This window comes from Dermacentor variabilis, chromosome 1 (assembly GCF_050947875.1).
Source record: "Dermacentor variabilis isolate Ectoservices chromosome 1, ASM5094787v1, whole genome shotgun sequence".
Classification (NCBI taxonomy): Eukaryota; Metazoa; Arthropoda; class Arachnida; order Ixodida; family Ixodidae; genus Dermacentor; species Dermacentor variabilis.
In genome coordinates, this window is record NC_134568.1 from 235,574,407 (window position 1) to 235,594,976 (window position 20,570).

The 20,570-nt window shown below is 42.3% G+C and overlaps 1 protein-coding gene and 2 non-coding genes across 8 annotated transcripts in view; all 3 read right to left on the reverse strand.

Annotated features, from left to right (window-relative positions):
• Positions 1-20,570, reverse strand: part of LRR (capping protein regulator and myosin 1 linker 1 leucine rich repeat protein) — a 228,442-nt gene that overhangs the window by 79,006 nt on the left and 128,866 nt on the right. For all 6 annotated transcript variants that reach the window (XM_075671458.1, XM_075671446.1, XM_075671465.1 and 3 more), the window contains 3 exons: positions 13,940-14,056; positions 12,653-12,715; positions 4,899-5,011 (listed from right to left, as the gene is read on the reverse strand). In XM_075671458.1, coding sequence (XP_075527573.1) covers positions 4,899-5,011; positions 12,653-12,715; positions 13,940-14,056 — 293 coding nt within the window. The remainder of the gene's footprint in view (positions 1-4,898; positions 5,012-12,652; positions 12,716-13,939; positions 14,057-20,570) is intronic.
• Positions 3,022-3,094, reverse strand: TRNAS-UGA (transfer RNA serine (anticodon UGA)). The gene has a single exon. It is a non-coding gene; the product is annotated as a tRNA-Ser (tRNA).
• On the reverse strand, positions 6,448-6,520 carry TRNAT-CGU (transfer RNA threonine (anticodon CGU)). Its single transcript has one exon. It is a non-coding gene; the product is annotated as a tRNA-Thr (tRNA).

Sequence of the window (20,570 nt, forward strand, 5' to 3'; positions counted from 1 at the left end):
GACATGGTAGCATCAGATTGTAATTTGAATATACGAGAAAACATTTCTGTTAAGCAAAAACTCAAACAAACCCCTTTTCCAGCATTTCTATCATTCATAGACTGGCCACAGCGTCCGCCATTTGCGCCGGCCGGTGCACGAATACTTCGGAGGACACGGAGCGGCACGCCCGGTTCCTTGTAGCATCTCCAGATGGAACTGGAACTCGCCTCTGCCACATTATGGCCCACGCAAGAGGCGTGCATTTTTAGCAGAAAGCCCGCCTTTGCGCATTGCGTTCGCAGCCAGCGTTTCCTGGTAAACATTCTGGTTACATACGTTGCAGTTGCCGGGAAGCGCGAGAAGAAGTCAGGGATCTTTGAATGATATCGCGTTCCACTCTTAAAGGCGAAGCTTAAGCATCCTCCAAAGAGGCCATTTGTAGTTCCTGCACTTTTGATGGCATATGAATAGCTGTCATTGGTGGAACAACCATTTGACCTTTCAGTGCAGGTCCTGGCGAAAGCAAAAATGTGATTTTGTGCAGTGACAAACACTTTTGACCCAGTCTCCAACATACAACTATACAGCAGATATGGTCTCAATAATTAATATAGTCAATAACTATAGCAGAGTCGGTTTTATGCATATCAATGAGGCATTTTAGCTAAGAATTACCAAACTAGTTTCATTAGTTTTTACTAAAATGGCTTTCCCTGTATGTATATCACAGTATAAAGCTGCTTCTATCATTTAGACTTGCAACAGGTGTTGTGCATTAGGTGCACTTCATGTGAGTAACAAAAAAAGTTAGAGGAACTAGGGCATATCATCAAGACCATGCCCTAGGACATGCACGACTCAACCAAGTTACAGTGAAGGCATCCGCAGGTTTCTTCTCATCGGCACAATCTCTGCTGCATAACTGTGCTGTGGAAAATGTGAAAGCAGATTAACCCCTACACTTCTGCCTGTTCGGTGCTTTATCACACCTGGTTTTCAACAGAGCATTTTTCTTGCTCAGTTCAGCTTGTTCCGCGCTGTAAAGAGATAACTCTAAGAACTGCTACAGACATATAATTTACGGAATATCTAGCTTATTTTGTTGACAAAAAGCTTCCACATCAAAAGCAGTAAAAAAGAAGTATAAAGTGGGTATAAAAAATTTGCAAACACAGGAACTGCAGAGTGCATCTTTGCATTTATTGCACTCAGAATGACCCTTCAACTTTTTGACTTGGCCCTTGAAAACTAAGCACAGTCTCAAAGGGTTCTGTTGCACAATGTTCAGTGGTATGTGCTGAAAAAAATGAGCCCACTCGGAAGCCTGTACAATTTTTTTTTTTTAGCTTGGTACTCTAGTTGCAACGGCTACAACAAGAGAGCGAAGAATGACAAGCGGGGTGCTTTCCATTGTTTTACTATCAACTCCTGTTTAAAGTGCAGACAAGCATGTCCATCTAGTTTGTGAAAACCAAAACAACTAGAAATGAGCCTACAATGTGCTGCTATCTATGACATACTTGTTAGAACACCTGCTCTAACGGCGACCGGTACAGTGCCAGGGTCCTATTTATTAGCAAATAATATGTCAGCAGTTAAATGCATGTATTATAAGATATTTTTAAAGTTGCGCCACCAACACCTACGGTAAACAATGTGCAATCAGAAATTGTCCGTCGCTTCTTTATGATTCGTCATCATCTTTGAGGGAGGTCATGCCTCGCTGGTATAAGAATTACAGAACTGTAGCAGAAGTAAGCACAAACAAAAAGACCATACAGTGGCAGTACACTGGAACCTCTGCCGCAAAGCAATACAAGTGCTGAAACAGTAAACGGAGAACTGGCAGCATTAGCTCTATCACTGGCAGTCGCAACTTTCTTAACTTCCAGAATGAAGAAGCAGATGATGATAACACGAGTGCAGCATGTTTTATGTTTTGGTTTCAGTTTCACTGCCAAGGCTGCATCAATGAAAGGATGCTTTCGTTCTAATGCTTCATCTGGCATAAGCTTTGCACTATTTCTCATTAAAATGCCATTTTGGAGCAAAATGGTGCAAAGGCCCACTGTTGACGCAATTTGGCACAATTGGTGCAGCTGTTCCACCCTTGTTAAGCACTGAGGCCAAGATGCTCATGATATTTTGGAGTGTCTTTCTTTCTATCCCTGTAATAGCCGTAGTGGGACTGGCAGTACAGACGAGTGAGTGAGTGAGTGAATAAATAAATAAATAAATAAATAAATAAATAAATAAATAAATAAATAAATAAAATATGTTCCATACATGCACTGCAATGCCACTGGCTTAGCACATTGTTACTTTCTGTTAGCTTAGCTAGCTACTATCACAATGGAAGTGGAAAAAGTGTTGCTTGCCCGTGAAGCACTTTCTACAAGGCTCTTTCTCTAAACAAAGGATTTCTTGAGTTCACACAGAACACCAGCATCAAATGAGCAATATTTTCTGATGCCAAGGCAGTTCCCAGGTTCGAAACAAGGATTTCATTGTAGTATGTATGACTGAAGACCCTTATGTGCAACCCTTTGAGCTGTGGCTTATCATATGGTTCTGAATTTTCCTCCAGGCAGCTGATTGAAGGGGCTATCTATGATTCAGATGCTTCGTCTACCTTAAAAATGAGCAAATGAGCATGCCCTTGCACAAGAGTAGACTGTCGGGGTTATTTGGTTCAGATTAACTTTCAGTTCATGACGAGATAAGGTGAGACACAAACATACACAGACATTAAACTCCCATTGCTGAAACTCTTGTTGTTGAAATGCTTTCGACTATTGAAAGTCAATGCTGCATGTATGTTAGTGTCTCACTTTGTCCTGTTCTTGTGCACTCGCACATTCATTTGCGTAATATTTTTTTAATCTGGCCAGGAGAAGTGCTACACCATATTAACAGTCATATCATGAGAAGCCAACAAACACTGACACCAAGGACAACATAGGGGAAATTACTTGTGCTTAATAAATGAAATAAAGTAACTATAAATTAATGGAAATTAAAGTGGATGAAAAAACAACTTGCCGCAGGTTGGAACCGAACCCACAACCTTCGCATTTCACGTGCGATGCTCTACCAATTGAGCTACCGCGGCGGCGTTTCCCCATCCACTTTCTTGGGTATTTGTGTGTACTAGTAGAACCCTGGGAGTGTTAGCCAGCGCCACCACTCACAGACCTTGGCGGCAGACATGGAACGTCCTTTTTGCTGCCTGCGCAAGTTGTTTTTTTCATCCACTTTAATTTCCATTAACTTATCGTTACTTTATTTCATTTATTAAGCACAAGTAATTTCCCCTATGTTGTCCTTGGTGTCAGTGTTTGTTGGCTTTTCATGATATGACTTATAAAAATAGGGCCCCTCGCTTAACCCCCTTTCTTCTCGTTTACCATATTAACAGATAGTTTTAGTTTTTGTGCACCCAAAGTTAGGAAAACAAGCAACCAGGTGCACAAAAGAATGCAAAAAGTTATACAAAAGAACTGTAAAAGAACTATAAAAGAAATATAAAGGAGTACAAAAGAGTGCAAACAGAGCATGGGCTTTGGATATGCAGTGACCCTTGGGTGCACTATTTATTTTAAATCCCGATTAGCACACTTCTCTACACCTCTACCCAAGCTTGGGCTGCGCCCAAAAGTCCTTGCCAGGCCTAGCTCACCCACAGGATGCGGTCAATCAAAGCAACTTACAGGAGTACTGACATATTTTTGAAGCCACAAAAACTCTACCACAAGCTTCTTGCATGTAAAATGATAACACTTAGCAAGTACTATGAAGGTTGGGAAACACTTATATGGTAATTTATGGTAGTAATAAAGTTATCTTGAAATGCCAGACTTGGTGTCATCGACATTATTATGACATGATGACACAGCAAAATTTGCTGGTGTGGCAATAAGGCTAGGTATAACTACACTGCTCGTAAAAGACCTTAAGAAGAGCTTTGCCTGCCTTTCTTCTGGCTGCATTTGTTTGTGATAGCTGCAGCCATCACAGGAACAGAGCAAGCCAGTGCATCCCGACATCATGACGTGTGCACCTCCTGGGCACTAAAACCAAAACAGTCTGTCTTTATTTATTTAGGGAACATACTTAAGCAAAATTTTTAGGGCACTGACACTTTCCAGTATTTATTCTAAGGTTTAGTGAGTTTGAACCTTTATCTAACAAAAACGAAGAAAATCCGAAAATATTATATCAGTACTACTCCTTTAATATCAACTGGGCTGGCCGGCTACAGGTAATGCCAGAAGACCCTAATTGCGGCAGGCATTGTTCATGCACCACTATGAATACTTACTGCAAGTGATACCATGTGAAACACCGAGTCATAATGACCATAACATTGCGCAAGCTAAATGTCATAGCTTCATACATTGCAGAACACTGCAAACACTTCACCAGATCCACATGCACTTAGTCTCAATCAGTGGTGAAGTTATATATATATATATATATATATATATATATATATATATATATATATATATATATATATATATATATATATATATATATATATATAGTTCACTTTGTTCGATGTGTAGCCATCACATAAGAGGCCAATGACTACTGTGGTTCTGTACCTGGCCAAGCAAAATGCTGGAGATGATGCAGCCAGAGGTACCAAAACACAAGCTCCAATGAACATGAAACAGACAATGAATGATACATTCCTCTCTATGCCAATGACAGATGGTTTTCTTGTTAAAACTAGAGGCTGTGCCCTGCTCCCTCTCTCCTCCCCCCCCTCTTTGCAGAACTTCCATCATCCTACCTGAGCCTAAATTTCAAACACTACAAGAGATCTATCAACATTTACGAAGCTTTCAAGAGGGTCTTCAAGGACCTGCTTGAGTGCTGAGAACAAAAGCATGGCATGTTGCAGTAGTTACCTGATGCGGTTGAGAACGTCAGTTCCAGCCTGGTCCAGAATAGCTCGCTGAAGAACCTCTTGTGGGAAGTGCTGCCGACTTCGACAGATGTCCTCAATCTCTCTTCGAACTTTCTACATGGGTGTAAATTCAAACTGGATCAGTGCTATATACACTAAAACAGATTGGATCAACACAAATTCATGCTTTCAACATGTTGCAAAGGCAAGAACTGTGAAGTTACATTTCAGCTGCCATGCCTTTGGCACAGTAGTATTTATAACAGCTGAGCATTACTATTTTAGAGCTGCTTACATATGCTTAGAGGCTGAATTTTAATGTGTAGATTTAGTTAGCTATGGTAGGTAAACAACTGAAAGAAGTGCTAGGCATATAAACAAATATACATGCAAGAAAGAAACATGCCCACAAAACAAAAGAAAGAAGAAACTGCAAGGCAAAATTTTGTCTTAACCCTTTAATAATGGCACATAAAAATACCAGAAAAAAATTACTTTCTTTCTAAATATGCAAAAGACATTGAGATCAAGCATAACCAACAAAAAGAACAAATATTTTCAAACTTTTTTCAGCAATAGGAGGAAAACCCCCCGGTAGGAAACTGGAAGTGGAGTTCACCTGAAGCCACCTAAGGGCTCATTTAGAATTTGTACAGGCAGCTCTTGCCATATGCGAACCATAGGCGTACATTACAGTTGCTTTATATCATCACTACAGCTGGTGTTGGATCAGTCTGTCTCCTCTGATCATGCTTTCAAAAAAAAAAAGAGTCGCATGCTGAACTTCTATCTTGCCCTGTGTTCCTGGTTTAAACCAACAAATGATGCTTGCTGCCTGTCATTCAGTGTTGGCTGAAGACATTTAGCCAGAAGCTTCATAGTGAATTTCCAAACTCAGCAAGAAAAAAATATTTTCCTGCTATATTGCCTGTAGGCAACATTCATCAATAAAGGGTTAATAATTACACAGATTTAACTGTTCTTAAATGACATTTGATGTCTCCTGAATGATGAGTGATGAAAGGTCATCAAATTAGCATCACTAAAAATGTTTGCGATGGCAAGATAAATATAAATAATGAGGCATCTTGGAATAGTGCCTCACTGTACCATATAGCAAGTATGGTTATCATTCTTTGCAGGATGTCAAACAGAAAAAGATGCCAGTTTGGCTCAGGTTCAACACACTTCGATTTCATTCTTCTTCAGTTTTAGTTTGGAAAAATAAAGGTTAATAACGGTTCACAAACCGGTTCAGCACAGTCCATTTTATCCTGCCCCGTGACAATATGTTGCATAAGGCTATCGACTTGTCCACAAGGGCCATGCGCAAGTTCCAATTAAGAGGAGGCAGACTTTACAAATGAATCGCATAGATAGTGATGAACGAGAAGAAAGGGAGTTAACCGAGGGGCCCGATTTTTATTAGTCATATCATAAGAAGCCAACAAACACCGACACGAAGGACAACATAGGGGAAATTACTTGTGCTTAATAAATGAAATAATGTACGATAAATTAATGGAAATAAAAGGGGATGAAAAACAACTTGCCGCAGGTGGGGAACGATCCCACAACCTTCGCATTACGCGTGCGATGCTCTATCAATTGAGCTACAGCGGCGCCATTTTCCCATCCTCTTTCTTGGGTATTTCTGTTTCCTAGTAGAACATTGGGAGTGTTAGCCAGCGCCACCACTCACAAACCTTGGCGGCAAATGTGGAACATCCTTTCTGCCGCGGGCGTCACGAGGACGTGACCTTTTTGGATGAAGGCAACCTGTCAATAAACCCACACATGCTACCTGAAGGCATCAATGTTGCCGGATCGAGACCCTCGTCATGTAATAAACGAGAAGAAAGGGGGTTAACTGAGGGGCCCAATTTCCATTAGTCATATCATAAGAAGCCAACAAACACTGACACGAAGGACAACATAGGGAAAATTACTTGTGCTTAATGAATGAAATAAAGTATGATAAATTAATGGAAATAAAAGTGGATGAAAAACAACTTGCTGCAGGTGGGGAACGATCTCACAACCTTTGCATTACGCGTGCGCGATACTCTACCAATTGAGCTACCACGGCGCCGTTTGCCCGTCCACTTTCTTGGGTATTTGTTTTCCACCGGTCACTCATATCGTGCAGCTCGTCTCAGCTAGTCTTGCAATATTTTGTTAATATTATGTGTCAGCGCGGCACAGTTTACACAGTGCTTGGAGGAAACAACCAACTGTGGCCGCATGTGCCAGCGTGGGACAAACGCACCACTCAAATAATACAGTATTCACAAGTTGGAAAGTTGCGGGTACCCTAACTCTTTCATGCTGCAAGTATGCTAAATGTCTTGCTGAGAATGAGTAAAAAAAAGAAAAAAGAAAAAAGGAAAAAGTAAGGAAAAAATTATGCATATCCCATGCACTGTGGGAATCTATGTAAGCGAAACACACTGTGCCATTTGCTTTGATTGACGATAATCAGTGGCGATGTTGATGACAAATGTTTAATTTCTTCAACAAATACAAGAGTGGAGAGTTGATGTTAAAATTTTAGTAACAAGTTGACCTAACAGCCGAACTGGGAGCATCACCAGAAATGTTGATTCCGTGGGGTCCCTGAATCAACTTTTCTGCCATGGAGCACAAAAGGCATGGTCAACTTCAAAAGAACAAGCGTTTCTGCCAAGGTAGCTGTTGCTACCAGCACATACTCATCGTCCATCCCCGTTCTTGCACAAAATGCAACTAGTAGGTTGTGCCGATTGAAGAAGTAGTTATTCGAAGAATCGTGTAAACCATTGAACACCCATTGTCACCTTATATGCTTGATACCCTTTGTGCCAAACTGGTAAACTTTTTTTGTTTCTTCAAGTCCGGTTAGGTTCAGGCATGTTGCAATTCAGGTTTGAGCTCAGTTCTGCCCAAATTTGTGGTCAAGGTACAGTTTTCGGTTGGGGTTCGGTTCGACACCCTGAGGTGTGCCCTTACTTTTATCTGAATATTATAACATGCAGTTCCACTTTTCTTCTTTTAGGTGCACAGATAATGTCTGTTTGCCAAAATAGATTACAGATAAATGAATTAATGAAAAAATACTAAAACAAAAAAAAATGTATGGAGGAAAAATATGACAGCAAGAAAACAATACTACATCACTTTTAAGATCCAAGGAAATATGTGCGAGGCTCTGCTAATTGAGCTAAGGTAGTGGGCTGTTCTCCCAGCCGCTTTCTTATGTAGCTTACATAGCCAACAAAGCTTAATGGGCAGAGCCCCGCACGTGTAATGCAGGAGATATGGGTTCGGCTGCCACTAGTGGCAAGCAGTCTTTTGGGGCGAATTTATTTCCACTTTGTGTTTCTACATCCTATTTACAACCACAGTTCATTTTCCCTATGCTTTCCTTGGTTTCATTGCCTGTTGACCTCAGGCACTAAAGCACGTCAGATTTTTCTGACTCCCTAAGGATAGAAAAAGCACCAGAAAAAAATTAATGCATGTCTTTAACTGCCCTCAAAGGCTAAATCATCACAGCCATGTCCGAAATAGATTTAAAGGCCTGCCACTACAATTACTACACATCTCAGTGCTCATACTGTGACAGGAGACGGTGGGTGAGCGCATGTATAACTAACACATCTTATGTCCCGTGACAGCGGCTCCTTGGCACTTTTGGTATACTTTAGTGCAATACATTGCGTATGCTTGACCACATAACAGCTGTATCAAGGTGGAGCTGACTTTCAGAAACTGCTATTAAGCATCACTTTAGACATCTCGATGCTCGCACTGTGACAGGAGACGGCAAGTGTGTGCGTGTATAACAAAGGAAGTGTGGGTACTGTTAGATACGGGACCGTTTCCTGAGCCTACTTCGAGTTCACCAGACCACATCGAATCGCACCACAGCTAATTAAGGGGCGCAGAAGCACAGATACCACATTCCTGAGGCACGGCACATGCAAACAAGTTGGTGGCCCCCACTTCGTGTGCCGCAGGTGGAGCTATTTACTGCTTGACTCTTCCCGAAAGTGAAGCAAGAGCCTGGCACTGTTGCTGGTAAAGTGGGTCCCGAAGCAAGACGGCTGTAATGCGCCGTGAAAACCTGGCAGCGTCACCCCCATCCATCTATTGTGACGGCGCATCGCAAGTCAGCAAGGCAAGACCGCAGGGAGAAGTAAGCCCGCGCCGATTGGCCGAAGATGGCGTCACCTGAGCAGGCTCTCCCATTGGCCGAACATGACGTGTCTTTGAGACACCGAAGGGCTTAAAAAGACACAGAATGAGAGCATTCCTAGAGCATTCCTTGATTGATCTCTTTCGAGCTTCTTGCCACGTGCCGCAGCGTCCGAGTTGCTGCCGGCCCGTAATGACTTTACGACTGTTAATCGACTCTCACTGTAAATAATGTAAACAAACCTCCCAAGTTTTCATCTCGAAGTCCTCCTCAACTCTTACAACTGGTTGCCAGCGGTAGGATCGCCTCCAAATGCAACAGTACACATTTTGTCCCGTGAAAGTGGCCCCTTTGCACTCTTGATATGCTTCACCGCAATAAATTAGGTATGATTTACCGCGTAAAACCGCTGTATTGCGGCGAGGCTGATTTTCGGAAATCGACATTATGCAACGTTTTAGACCCTTGCCGTGCTTTCCGCGCTTCGACGGCATCAGCAAAGATGGCGAAGGTGGAGTCCACGCCATTGCTGACAGTGGCGAATCCTTAATTGAAATGCACAGCACCAAACAGCAGAATGCGCAATAGCGAACATCGAAACACCTAGGTCTAACGATAGCACAAAACGACTACTACGACTGCCAGCGGATAGGTGGGCGTGTGTGCCGGTTCAAGGCTGCGAGATAATCAAAATGGCGGCGGTGGTGTCAGACCTGCGGTCACGGCACAAAGTCCGAAAAACCGGATGGCGATGGGTTTCAGTGTGTGAAATTTCAGAAGTCCTCATACATTGTCCATCCCTGTTGCCCTGCGTCATCCCCTGGCACAACATTTGCAGAGTCCAGGGAACTCTCCAAGGCATTCACGCATTTTGCATTTCAAGACTGGTAACACTGCGCTTCATCCCACCTTCCCTCCACCTTTATCCCCACTTCAGTCTCTTTCCTACAACTCCGCCTCCCTCCGTCACAGAGTCGCAGTTTCTTTTCTCCTTTTCACTTACGACCATAGTCATCTCCATCACATCTCGCTTCTGTCCTTTCTCGCATCATTATTTTTCTTTGCCTTCCACTCTACTTCCCTCTCATCCCATACTCACGCACTACTGTCATCATGTGTTCATTTGTTTATTTTTTTTGCTGCACTGGGTGGCAGGCTCGCAGGCGCTCACGCGCAAAGGTTCTTGCCTATCTGTTTTGCCTAGCATGCCATCAAGTGCAGGCTCACTTTTGTGCAAAATAAATTACAATTACATTGGCTCTATGTGGTACGTGGTGGCACCGAGAAGGCGTCTAAATTCTCATGCATGTCCGGAAGACCGTGCAATTGCACTTCTTAGGTGAAATGCATCAATGCTGGTTATGACCTTGCTAAGAGAACATTAATTCGGCACAAAAACATGGCTTCAACCGTTTGAGAGTAATTTTTGCAAAATGTAGCCCCCCACAGCCAATTTCTTTTACTGCACAGCTAACAATCTTCAGAATGACACATATCCCCTTCAGGTGGTATGTGCACAATTGAACAGGCGAAGGTAGTGCATCAAAATCAAAAGCATTGATTAAAATTATAATAGTTGAAGTACATTGCAAACAATTTAAATCACTTCTTATATGACCTGTGCTGCAAGTTAGAATAGTAAGTCTAAAGTGTTTTAGTAATACGAGTTGGAAGGTACAACGCTAATGTTTGCCCTCACAGCATCAGTTTGTATTTATGTAGTGGGTTCACCTCTTTTGTTGTTTTCACAGTGTTTTATATAAGGCATATACTTCAAGTGTCTGGACAGGTGCTTTCCAAGTATTTTAGACATGAAATAGTTGAAGTTCTCGTATTTGATATTCCTACAAAGAGTTCTCGCTTGGAGTCCACATTCTGCACACTTGAGAAAACTAACTGAAGAATTAAAAAGGCACTATTTGTTTTGAAGCTACATGGCTTTTATTATTCCAAAGGTACAAGAAATGTGATGAAACTAAATTTTAAATACCTGCCTGTTAAAGAAACTGCAAAGAGGCGAGCATCTCGCAGTAACACAGAGATTTGAAATGAGAGATCTATCAGTCTTTGCAACACCCATAACTAAAATAGCACGTGAAAAAATACTGACTAAAGCACACATGCGCAGGTGTGACATGCAGCAGTAAACAAGGTGAAATGTGGAAACTTCTAGGCTACTTCTAGGCACCACAGTGATAGCTGCAGACTACAGAATACGAAAAATCAGCTAAGAAGAAGCCAGACAATAATAATAAATCAAAGACAAGGTAGTAGAAACTCTGGTGTGAGACTAAGTGGTGCTTTGTTCTAAAAAAAAGGTGCATTTTTACAAATGTGCAGTCACTACTGTAAATGTACTGTGCTGACCCTCAAAAGTTGTTAAAGGAGTAGAGATATTAAATTTGTCACTATTATTTCCTTACTGAATAGCTGTCAATCCAGTAATTATGGTTTTAAGCCTCAATTCCTTGATAGCACAACAAATAATTATTTACAACAACTTTTAATGCAACTAGTTGAAGATGGTGTGGAAGTGCTGTACAGTTTTAGAGAAGCATGAAGAAGGAGGCTAGTTACTTCTTTGAAATCTGAGGAGCTGGTTACTCATGCAAGGAGGGCTGAATTGGGGCACGTGGCAAGTTTTTGGCGACACAGTAATTGTGTTTACTTAACCATTCTAGTTGGCCAAATATGACACATACATGAGTGGTTCGTGATACCATGCGACCAGCACCTCAAATTCCCATGATGTAACCAGCCTCGTGCTTGAAATTGAAGCCACACTCCACTTTGTGTGCTCTTTAAACTGGCGACTTTAGAAATGATGTAAATAATTATTTCTTGTGCTCTTTGGGAATGGAAGCTTTATACCATACTTACACAATTGACTGTAAACAATTAGTTTCTGTAAAACAAGAAAAAGTCTCAGTTTCACCCGAAAGGTGAAGCATCGATTGTGATAACAAATTAGTGGACAGCTATACGAAGAATAGTAGTTTTATTGACTGTATTAACTTGTAAACAAAGGCATACTAACTAATTTAACAAGGATGGTGTCACACGTGCACAAGCAAACATCAAGACATCACACTCTATGACCGTGGAAACTTGCTGTTGATATGCTGGAGTGAGGAAGCACGGCAGCAGCAGCAAGCGAATTAAGCTGCGAAAACAGTGTGCAGCAGACTCTGTCCCCGTCGCAGATGGCTCTCAAGATAGAGCGATCCGGGTAGGGCGCACGCGGCTGCACGGGCCGGCCGGAGTAGAACGCTCAATGAAAGACAGCACGCTTCCCCCCAATTTCCCTCCCTTGCATGATCGAGATTGAGCTGCTATCGTAGGCTCACCCTTGCATGCTCTCACTTGCACCTATAGCATACGGAAGGTGGCAACAATTTTACTGCCCTTTTACTTTGTATGGAAACTCGCAGTGATGGCGACGGCAGAAATGAGCCTGGAGTGTCCATATAATTACTATCGCAATAAAATTAAAATAGTAATAAGAAAAATAAAGAGTGAGAATAAATTTTGCACTAGTACTCCTTTATGTTCAACTGTGTGCAAACACAATGACATACCTCATCAGACATGATCGTAGGACATTGGTCTTCAATGCACTTCAACATGTTTGAAGCAGTCCCCTACAATGAAAAGCACAACAAAGGCATGCATTAAGATAGTGAAGGGAATGAGCCTCCGCAATATGTACACATTTTTTCTTTACTGCATAAATTAATACTTTTTAACGAAAAAATTATACACCTTTGTTTAGACCAGAAATGCCAAAATAAACCTAATTTTCGAAATGAAAGCATAAATGCAGTCTGACAAGTAAAGGTTCTGTAGGTGTATATTGGGAGGATACAGAAAATTATTTGAATTGCGGAAAACCAGCAAAAATATGCAAACCACTGAAAATTAAAAATTTAGTGTATTTCTCTCAATCTAGTGAAGTTTTTTTTTGATGTCATCATTCTTGATTGGCTAATAGGTAGCCCCAATATATAGGTCAGAACACTTATAGCGCTTCCTTTTATGTGAATTTTTCCTTTTTACAGCGCAGTCTTTAGAACAGTGACACAAGCCAGAAGAATGCCTTCTTTTGCCTCTGAGAGTTCTTTGTTGCTGCTGTTGTCAGAAGTTCTTGTAACACAGCAGGCCTCACATTTCTTTATAACAACACTGCCAACAGCTTCATTTCCTGATATATTCATGACAATAATGGTACTAAGGAACAGTACAGCGTGCAAAAAGATTTTGCCCGCAAATTTGTTTTCTTGCGAGGAAACAAATTTTTGATCCTTTATACAAAAGAACCCATAACTGCATGCAGTATTACAGGGAAACCTTGATATAACTAAGTTGGTAAAATCGGCACTTTGTTATATAGAAATTTCATTCTACTGAAATTTGACCTTTTATGCAAATGAGTACAGTTGCCGACGAATTATTCCCACACTGAAGTGGGCATATAATTTTCTGGATTATTGGGGGGAAAAAAAGGAAAAAAAGAATTTCAAGAATAAAAAAAAAACTTTTTTGTAGTTAGTGCAACCTGGGTCTTTTTTTCTTTCCTCGTCACTTTTTTCGACCTAGCTTGTACTTCCGTTTCCATTCCCTCCTGCCTAAGGAGTAGGAAGGTGTTGTGCTCTATTCGGTGACAGCTGCCTTCAGCCTGCTTTCTCGCCATTTCTCTTTGTCCATTGGGCATGTGTGTTTGCAAATAGAACAATAATATTATTTTAAAACATAACACAGAAGCTAAAAAGTCAGTCATCATCTCCCTTGCACTTGTATACTTTTTGCTGGTCTGGTAACATTGCTAAACGATGGCTAGCACAAAACAAATGGATCAGAAGCTCCACCTTAAGATAAGCGTTCAGCGTCTTCTCCATCTCATCTACACAGCCCTGTAACTTTATTTCAATTGGGTTGCCTGCTTCCTCCTGTTGAAGGACGACATCATGTAGCCGTGTCAGCAGCTGGGAAAGAAAAAGTGAGAGAACATTTAAGACAAAGCAGAACGTCAAACACCTTGCAACAGAAAGTCACACACTCATTTATTTATTTATTTATTAAGCACCTGCATCGCCTTGGAAGGCATTACAGCTGGGGGGTACATACATATCTACATCAATTTCAACACACAAAGCATGGTAAAACTTTTCATTACATTGTATACCAACAATATTTGACGAGAGAGCATTCCACTACCTAGTGGTCCTGTAAAAAAAATTCATAACACAAGGTGTCACCTTTAAAAGGAAATTCATGGAGTTTCAAGGCATGGTCTCTTCTACGTGAACTATATGATGGTAACGTAATATATTTGTTCCTGTCAATGCCTGTTTTAGAATAGTAAACACTGTGAAAAAATTTGAGTCTGAGGCCCTTTCTTCTGTCCTTTAGATCTTGCCAATGACGTCTGCGCTTGCCTTTGGTAATACTAAGGTTTTTGTCTTAATTCCCCAAGAACGAATCGAACTGCCCTACTTTGAATTTTTTCAAGTAAATCGACTAACTGACATGTATAAGGATCCCAGCAGATACAAGTGTACTCAAGTACTGAACGTACGTGAGTAAAATACAGCCGTTCTTTCACTTTACTAGGTAATTGGCCAAAATTTCGACAAAGGAAGCACAACTTTTGTGCCGCCTTCCTTCTTACCTCCTGCACATGCATGCTCCACCTTAAATCCAAGGTAAACCAAACTCCCAAATATTTACATTCCATAACCCTGCTTAGAGTAACGCTATTTAATTTGTACTCGTATGTCTTGTATGAATGTTTCCTTGTAAAGGTGATGTTTAAACATTTTGAAACGTTAAAGGGACACTAAAGGTTACTATTAAGTCAACGTGGACTGTTGAAATACCACCACAGAAACCTCGAAACGCTTGTTTCGTGCCAAGGATAGACTTAATTTAAGAGAAAATGCGTTCTGAAGCGTCCGCGAACCTCTAGCGCAGTTCAAATCGCCCGCCCTCCGATCGAGGAGTACTGACATCATGGTCTCATAGTGACGTTGCGCCATCGGTGAGCAGAACGGCGTCTGCAGACGGCGCTTCGGCTTTTCTGCGCAAAACGCAAACGCGCGGCCAGAAAGAGAGCGAAGACAGAGCCGACAGCAAAGCGAAAGCGGGAGTATGGTGGTTAGTGGAAGGAGAAACGCGCGACCATGGGACTCCTGCACTGCCCAGGGGGCGCTGCGAGAAAGGTGCTAAAAAGCGCCCTCTGTCCTAAAGTGGGTCGTACCAAGCTCGGTCGTCTGCTTCGGAAAGCACGTTTACAATATGGACCCGCCACTTTCGGTTGTGTTGTAGCACAGCCTGCTGCGTATATCGGGCGCCGAAGATTTTTTCAGGGGTGGCACGCTGCGTAAAGGCAAGAAATTATGCAGTGCCGAATACGTGTACGCCGTTCAAGAATTAGGCGGCGAAGATTTAGCACGGTGTCAATCGCGAGTGAAGCGAGTCGCGTACGAAGTGGAACTACAGGTAAGGCTTGCACGCTAGCTGCTAGATTCAGGCGCGCAAACGCGAGGAAATGCGTGCTATAAATGAATCCACAGCAGCGATAAGCAGACATGTGTACGGAACTGCTCGAGCACACGACGGTACGCGCCGCGATGTACAAACTGCTCGAGCGCACGATCGTGGTCTTTCGACATGCCGCCAAACGGCGGGCCTCCTGCAATCTTTGTTGACTGCATGCCGCTAAACTGATGCAATGCATGTGAGCTCGCACGTACGTGCGAATCGCGCTGCAGCGCGAGCTCGTGCGCTGCTCGCTTGATGTAGCTTTTAATGACAGCGCTCGAACATCGATGTGCTGCAATCAATATTGCCTTGCTGCGCTGCCTCAACGTGCTGGCTTGAGATCAAGGATGAGCGCATTTAACTCTCTTAACCTGTGCTGCTCGTAGAGTAGCAGTGAATTGTCATCGAATGAGCCCCACCATTTGTGCTCATTTGCACACACTTCACCACTTCGTATCGGTCGAATTGTTAATTGTCGCTGTGGCCGGGTCTCGAATCGTGAATTACCAGCCATGCCTGCTGCTATGTCGGTCTGCTGTCGGTACTGTAGGTGCAAAAGACCGAAATTTCGAACGCAGATAATCAAGCAAGCTTCAAGACAGGCGAAGCAGTCAGCATGGCACGAAGTTTCGCTTACTCAGCGCGACGAACTGCAGCTATGCAGCGCGGGTGATGCTCCACTTCGTGAGGCCTTGAAAAAAACGGTAGAATCTGATGTTGGGATTCAGGCCTTCTTGTTCATGGCAGCCCACGACGCAGAAGTAATGACGGTGACGCCTTTTCGAGGCTGGGCTAGGTCTCTCCGGATCGGCATCACCGATTCCTTCTGCTCCCAGCATTACGTCCCACGGCACACGGAGAGTCTGTTTTCGTTAAACTATAGGCTGCGGCGAGCTCGCAGCGTGGTCGGCGTGGTCTGTGAGAAGTGACGAGCCTTTTCACACTCGCAACAGGGCATAAAAAAGTGCGAATCGACGGAAAACTCGGCCTAGAAACGTGCTTCGCCACAGCCAGGGCTCAATACGACCCAAGCTGGCACGACCCAGATGTCGTTTCCCGCACCGCCACCAGGCGCCGCTACTATACCTCAAACTCCAGCGCAAGACGCCCATAAGCTGGTACTTCATTTTGTGACGCAAACTTCGACGCTCGTCACAATGGACCCTGACACCGACAGATTGGCTCGCGATGGTGGGCTCAACTTCAGCAGTTTGAGCACCGACGAGCGCGACCTGCTGCTGAGGGCTCGCACTGCCGGCGTCGTTGCGTACTACGACGGCGGCCTCGACACCGGCTCTCCGGAGCGGGAAAGCAACGAGGGCTGCCCATGACATCACATGGACGTGGCATTCTCGCTGCTTGTTCCAAATGAAAGTTTCGCGAGCCAGCAGAACCCTCACAGAACGACGCGATAACGAAACTACTGAAACTCCAAAGCGTGCGCGGCGCAGAGTCGAGCGCGCAGAGTCGAGCGAAAACGAAACCTTTCGAACACCCATATTACTGAAGGGTAACGTCAATATGTTATTTTTTCTTAGAAATAGACGTAGACAAGTAGCATTTTTTTCCGTCTTATAATCGAATGAAATGATATTTTTAATACGAGTAGTTGAGTATTAGTAACACAAATTATGAGGAGTCCTTTCGTCATCGGGCTAGTACCGGAATGTCGCTGAGGGGTCTCAAATCGTGTCATGCATTTACCTCAATTTCTCGGTTACTAAAGCTCTGTTCGCGATTATATTGACGCCTTAGACGTTCTAGAACATTGCTCTACCACTTTAACTTGAGTTTCTGGTAACTTTTAGTGTCCCTTTAAGTGACATTTCCCATTTCGCACACCAAGTTGAAAGTTTATCTAAATCACTCTGAAGTGCATAAAAATCACAATCACTATCAATAACCCTATATAGTATGCAGTCTGTAAACATTCTGAAAGATGACGTAATACCACTAGTGATATCATTTATGTATAATAAAAATAAGAGCGGCCCCAAGACAGAGCCTTGGGGTGCTCCAGAGGACACTGCAGCAAGATCAGAGGAGATGCCATTGAGAACCACAGACTGTTGTCTGTGTGAAAGATATTCAGATATCCATGCAATTACCTTTTTGTGCAACTTGTAGGCATGTAATTTGCTAATAAGTAGGTCATAAGCCACAACGTCAAATGCTTTACGAAAATCTAGAAAGATCCAATCAATTATCTGCCTTTAGTCTATTGCTTGGGCCAAATCGTGAGTGAATACTACCAGCTGCGTAGTACAAGAAAAACCCTGCCAAAATCCATGTTTACTTGCATTTAATAGATTATGTTTAACTAGATGTGACATAATACAACTATATATAACATGTTCCATTATTTTACATGTAATACTAGTTAAAGACAATGGCCTGTAGTTCTCAATGCAGTTTTTAGGCCCACTTTTGTATACAGGCACAACATTTGCAAATTTCCAGTTGGTAGGTACGGCACCTATGGCTAAACATTTTTGGAAAAGATGGCATAAATATAGGCATAACGATTCACAACAACTACTAAGCACTGCTGCTGCTATATCGTCTCGTCCATTCGCCTTTCCGGGAGAAACATTTGCTAATAGCTGGCGTATACCTTCCAAAGCAAACTCAACTTCGGGCATTTCTTCATTGCATAACGAAAAATCGAGACTTACAACCTGAAACTTGCGATTACTAAATACGGAAGAAAAATAACTACCAAATGCTTCAACTTTGCGCTTGTCATAATCGAGTACCGTGCCTAAGTATTCAAGAGGAGGGACAGAATTGTCATTCTGTCCATTACGCCGAATATACTTCTTACTTATATAATATACTTAATATACTTATTAAGTATTCTTATAATATACTTAATATACTTATTTTATACAGTGTTAAGTAAAAGTCATGGAACAGTCTTAGGCATAAGTAACCTTTTGCATTGCCCAAAAAACATCACCCCAGTCAGTTTCATGTTATAATACAGTAAAAGCTTATAGACTCGACCCTCGTTAATTTGGAAAATTGGATAACTTGGACTCAACCTCTGGTCGCGGCAGGCATATACATTATTTGATGGCATCAGACTCTTGTTAATTCAGGTGTATTACCAGGTGTATGTACCAATTTTTTCATACAACTCTCAAAGCACAGTGAGTGCAAAACACCGTAAATGTATGAGGCAAATGAGCAAAAGTGGCATGAATGTCCAACCGAAACAAAGCAGCAGAGTTTGCATTGCCATAGTCATCAGTGGAAACTGTATAGGAACGACAGGAACACCAGGACACTTCATACTTATCTTGATAGCCTTTATTCTTGCATATTCTGCCATGCATAACACCATACTATCTGGTGATCGCAGGTCACCATCCATGTTGATCACGTTGATAGCGATCGCGTTTTCGTCCGCAGTGGTTGCGTTAAACAGTGGTTTTATTTTAACTTGGTGCATGCATTGGTCACGTGCCTTAGAAATGCGTGGTCACCTTTCATGACGGCGTTGACAGCAACCACTGTTTCGTCTGCAGTGGTTACTTTGAGCAGTAGTTTCATTGATTCTGCACAATGCGCGTGCAATGTCACAAACAGCAGAAATTGCCAAGGATGAAGAGCAATTTTATCGTGGCCCACATGCTGACATCAAACCCATCAGCTAGATCAAGATGGACGGACGCTCTATTGTCGACCAGCTAATTGGCAAAAACATCATCAGGAAGTGTGCGCGGTACTGAAAAGCATGTCTTCGATGAAGACTCAGGCCATGTGCCGCAGCTGCACTGTGAAGAAAATGTGAGGCCTTCGCCTCTGTGTGCACCGATTCATCACAAGAATTTGAGAATTGCAGCTTCAGCACTGTTATTGTGCAAAATAGAAACAAGCTTCATTTATTTATTCAGTGAGTAAATGTGTGCCAATTTAGTAAGCATTTGTTTATTGTTTTCGTTACACCCTCAATAATTCAACCTTCAGTTATTTCAGACATTTTTTTTTTGGTCCCTTCTTTTTGGTTTTTTTACGGTATGCCAATAATTACACAGCAAGCTTATTGCTGTGAAGATTCCACATTTTTTATTAAGACCGGAGATCTGAAGAACAATAACCTTGAGGTCTAAAAAAAATAGTAAGTACACTGTATCAACTTCAGACAGATAGACATCCACTGAGGAACTACGCAAGGGTCTGAGGATGGCTTAAAGGGACTGACAACTGCCCAGAATGTGTTGCGAGACGTTGATGGAAATGAAATGACCATGATTTACAGTGATACAATGCAGCACGCCGTTCGCGGTTTAAGCCGGAATTATAATCTTAAGTTGGCAAAGAAATTCTCAAAACCAGTAAGTTGCGAGACCTGGCGATGAAATCTTGGTACTTCAGATGTATTCTATGAGATCACTGTACACAAGTCAACTGTTATTAAGTACAGCATAATTATTGCTAAAAATTGCAGTTGGTATGTTATTAGAAATGCGCATTATTCTATGCTTTGGAAATCAAGAATGCACACGTGGCTACAGAACACGCTGAAATCTGTATCACATGTAAAGGCGTCATATCGTTTTCGATCCAATTGGTTTCATTTTGACTGGTTAAATACCAAAGCAGTTTGACAGGAAACCACGAAAACATGTAGCTATTATCGCAGAAATCATTTAACAACTCGGAAAATGTGAATCAAAGGAACATTGAATTGATAAACAAAACCATACTTTCTTACAATCATGGCCAAACTTGTCTGCATCCCACTAACGCCAGCGTATAATCACTATCACGCTCACCTATCACCTTTTTCAGCATGCTTCCAGTTAATGACTACATCCTCACTGCACATCGAAAAAATCTGATAAAAAATGTTCCACGTGCAAAGGCATTTATTAGTCACCGGCATTTGGGACCGACCGTTAGTACAGGGCACGGACTTTCAGCGCGAGCAGCATTCACGAGCACAGGCGC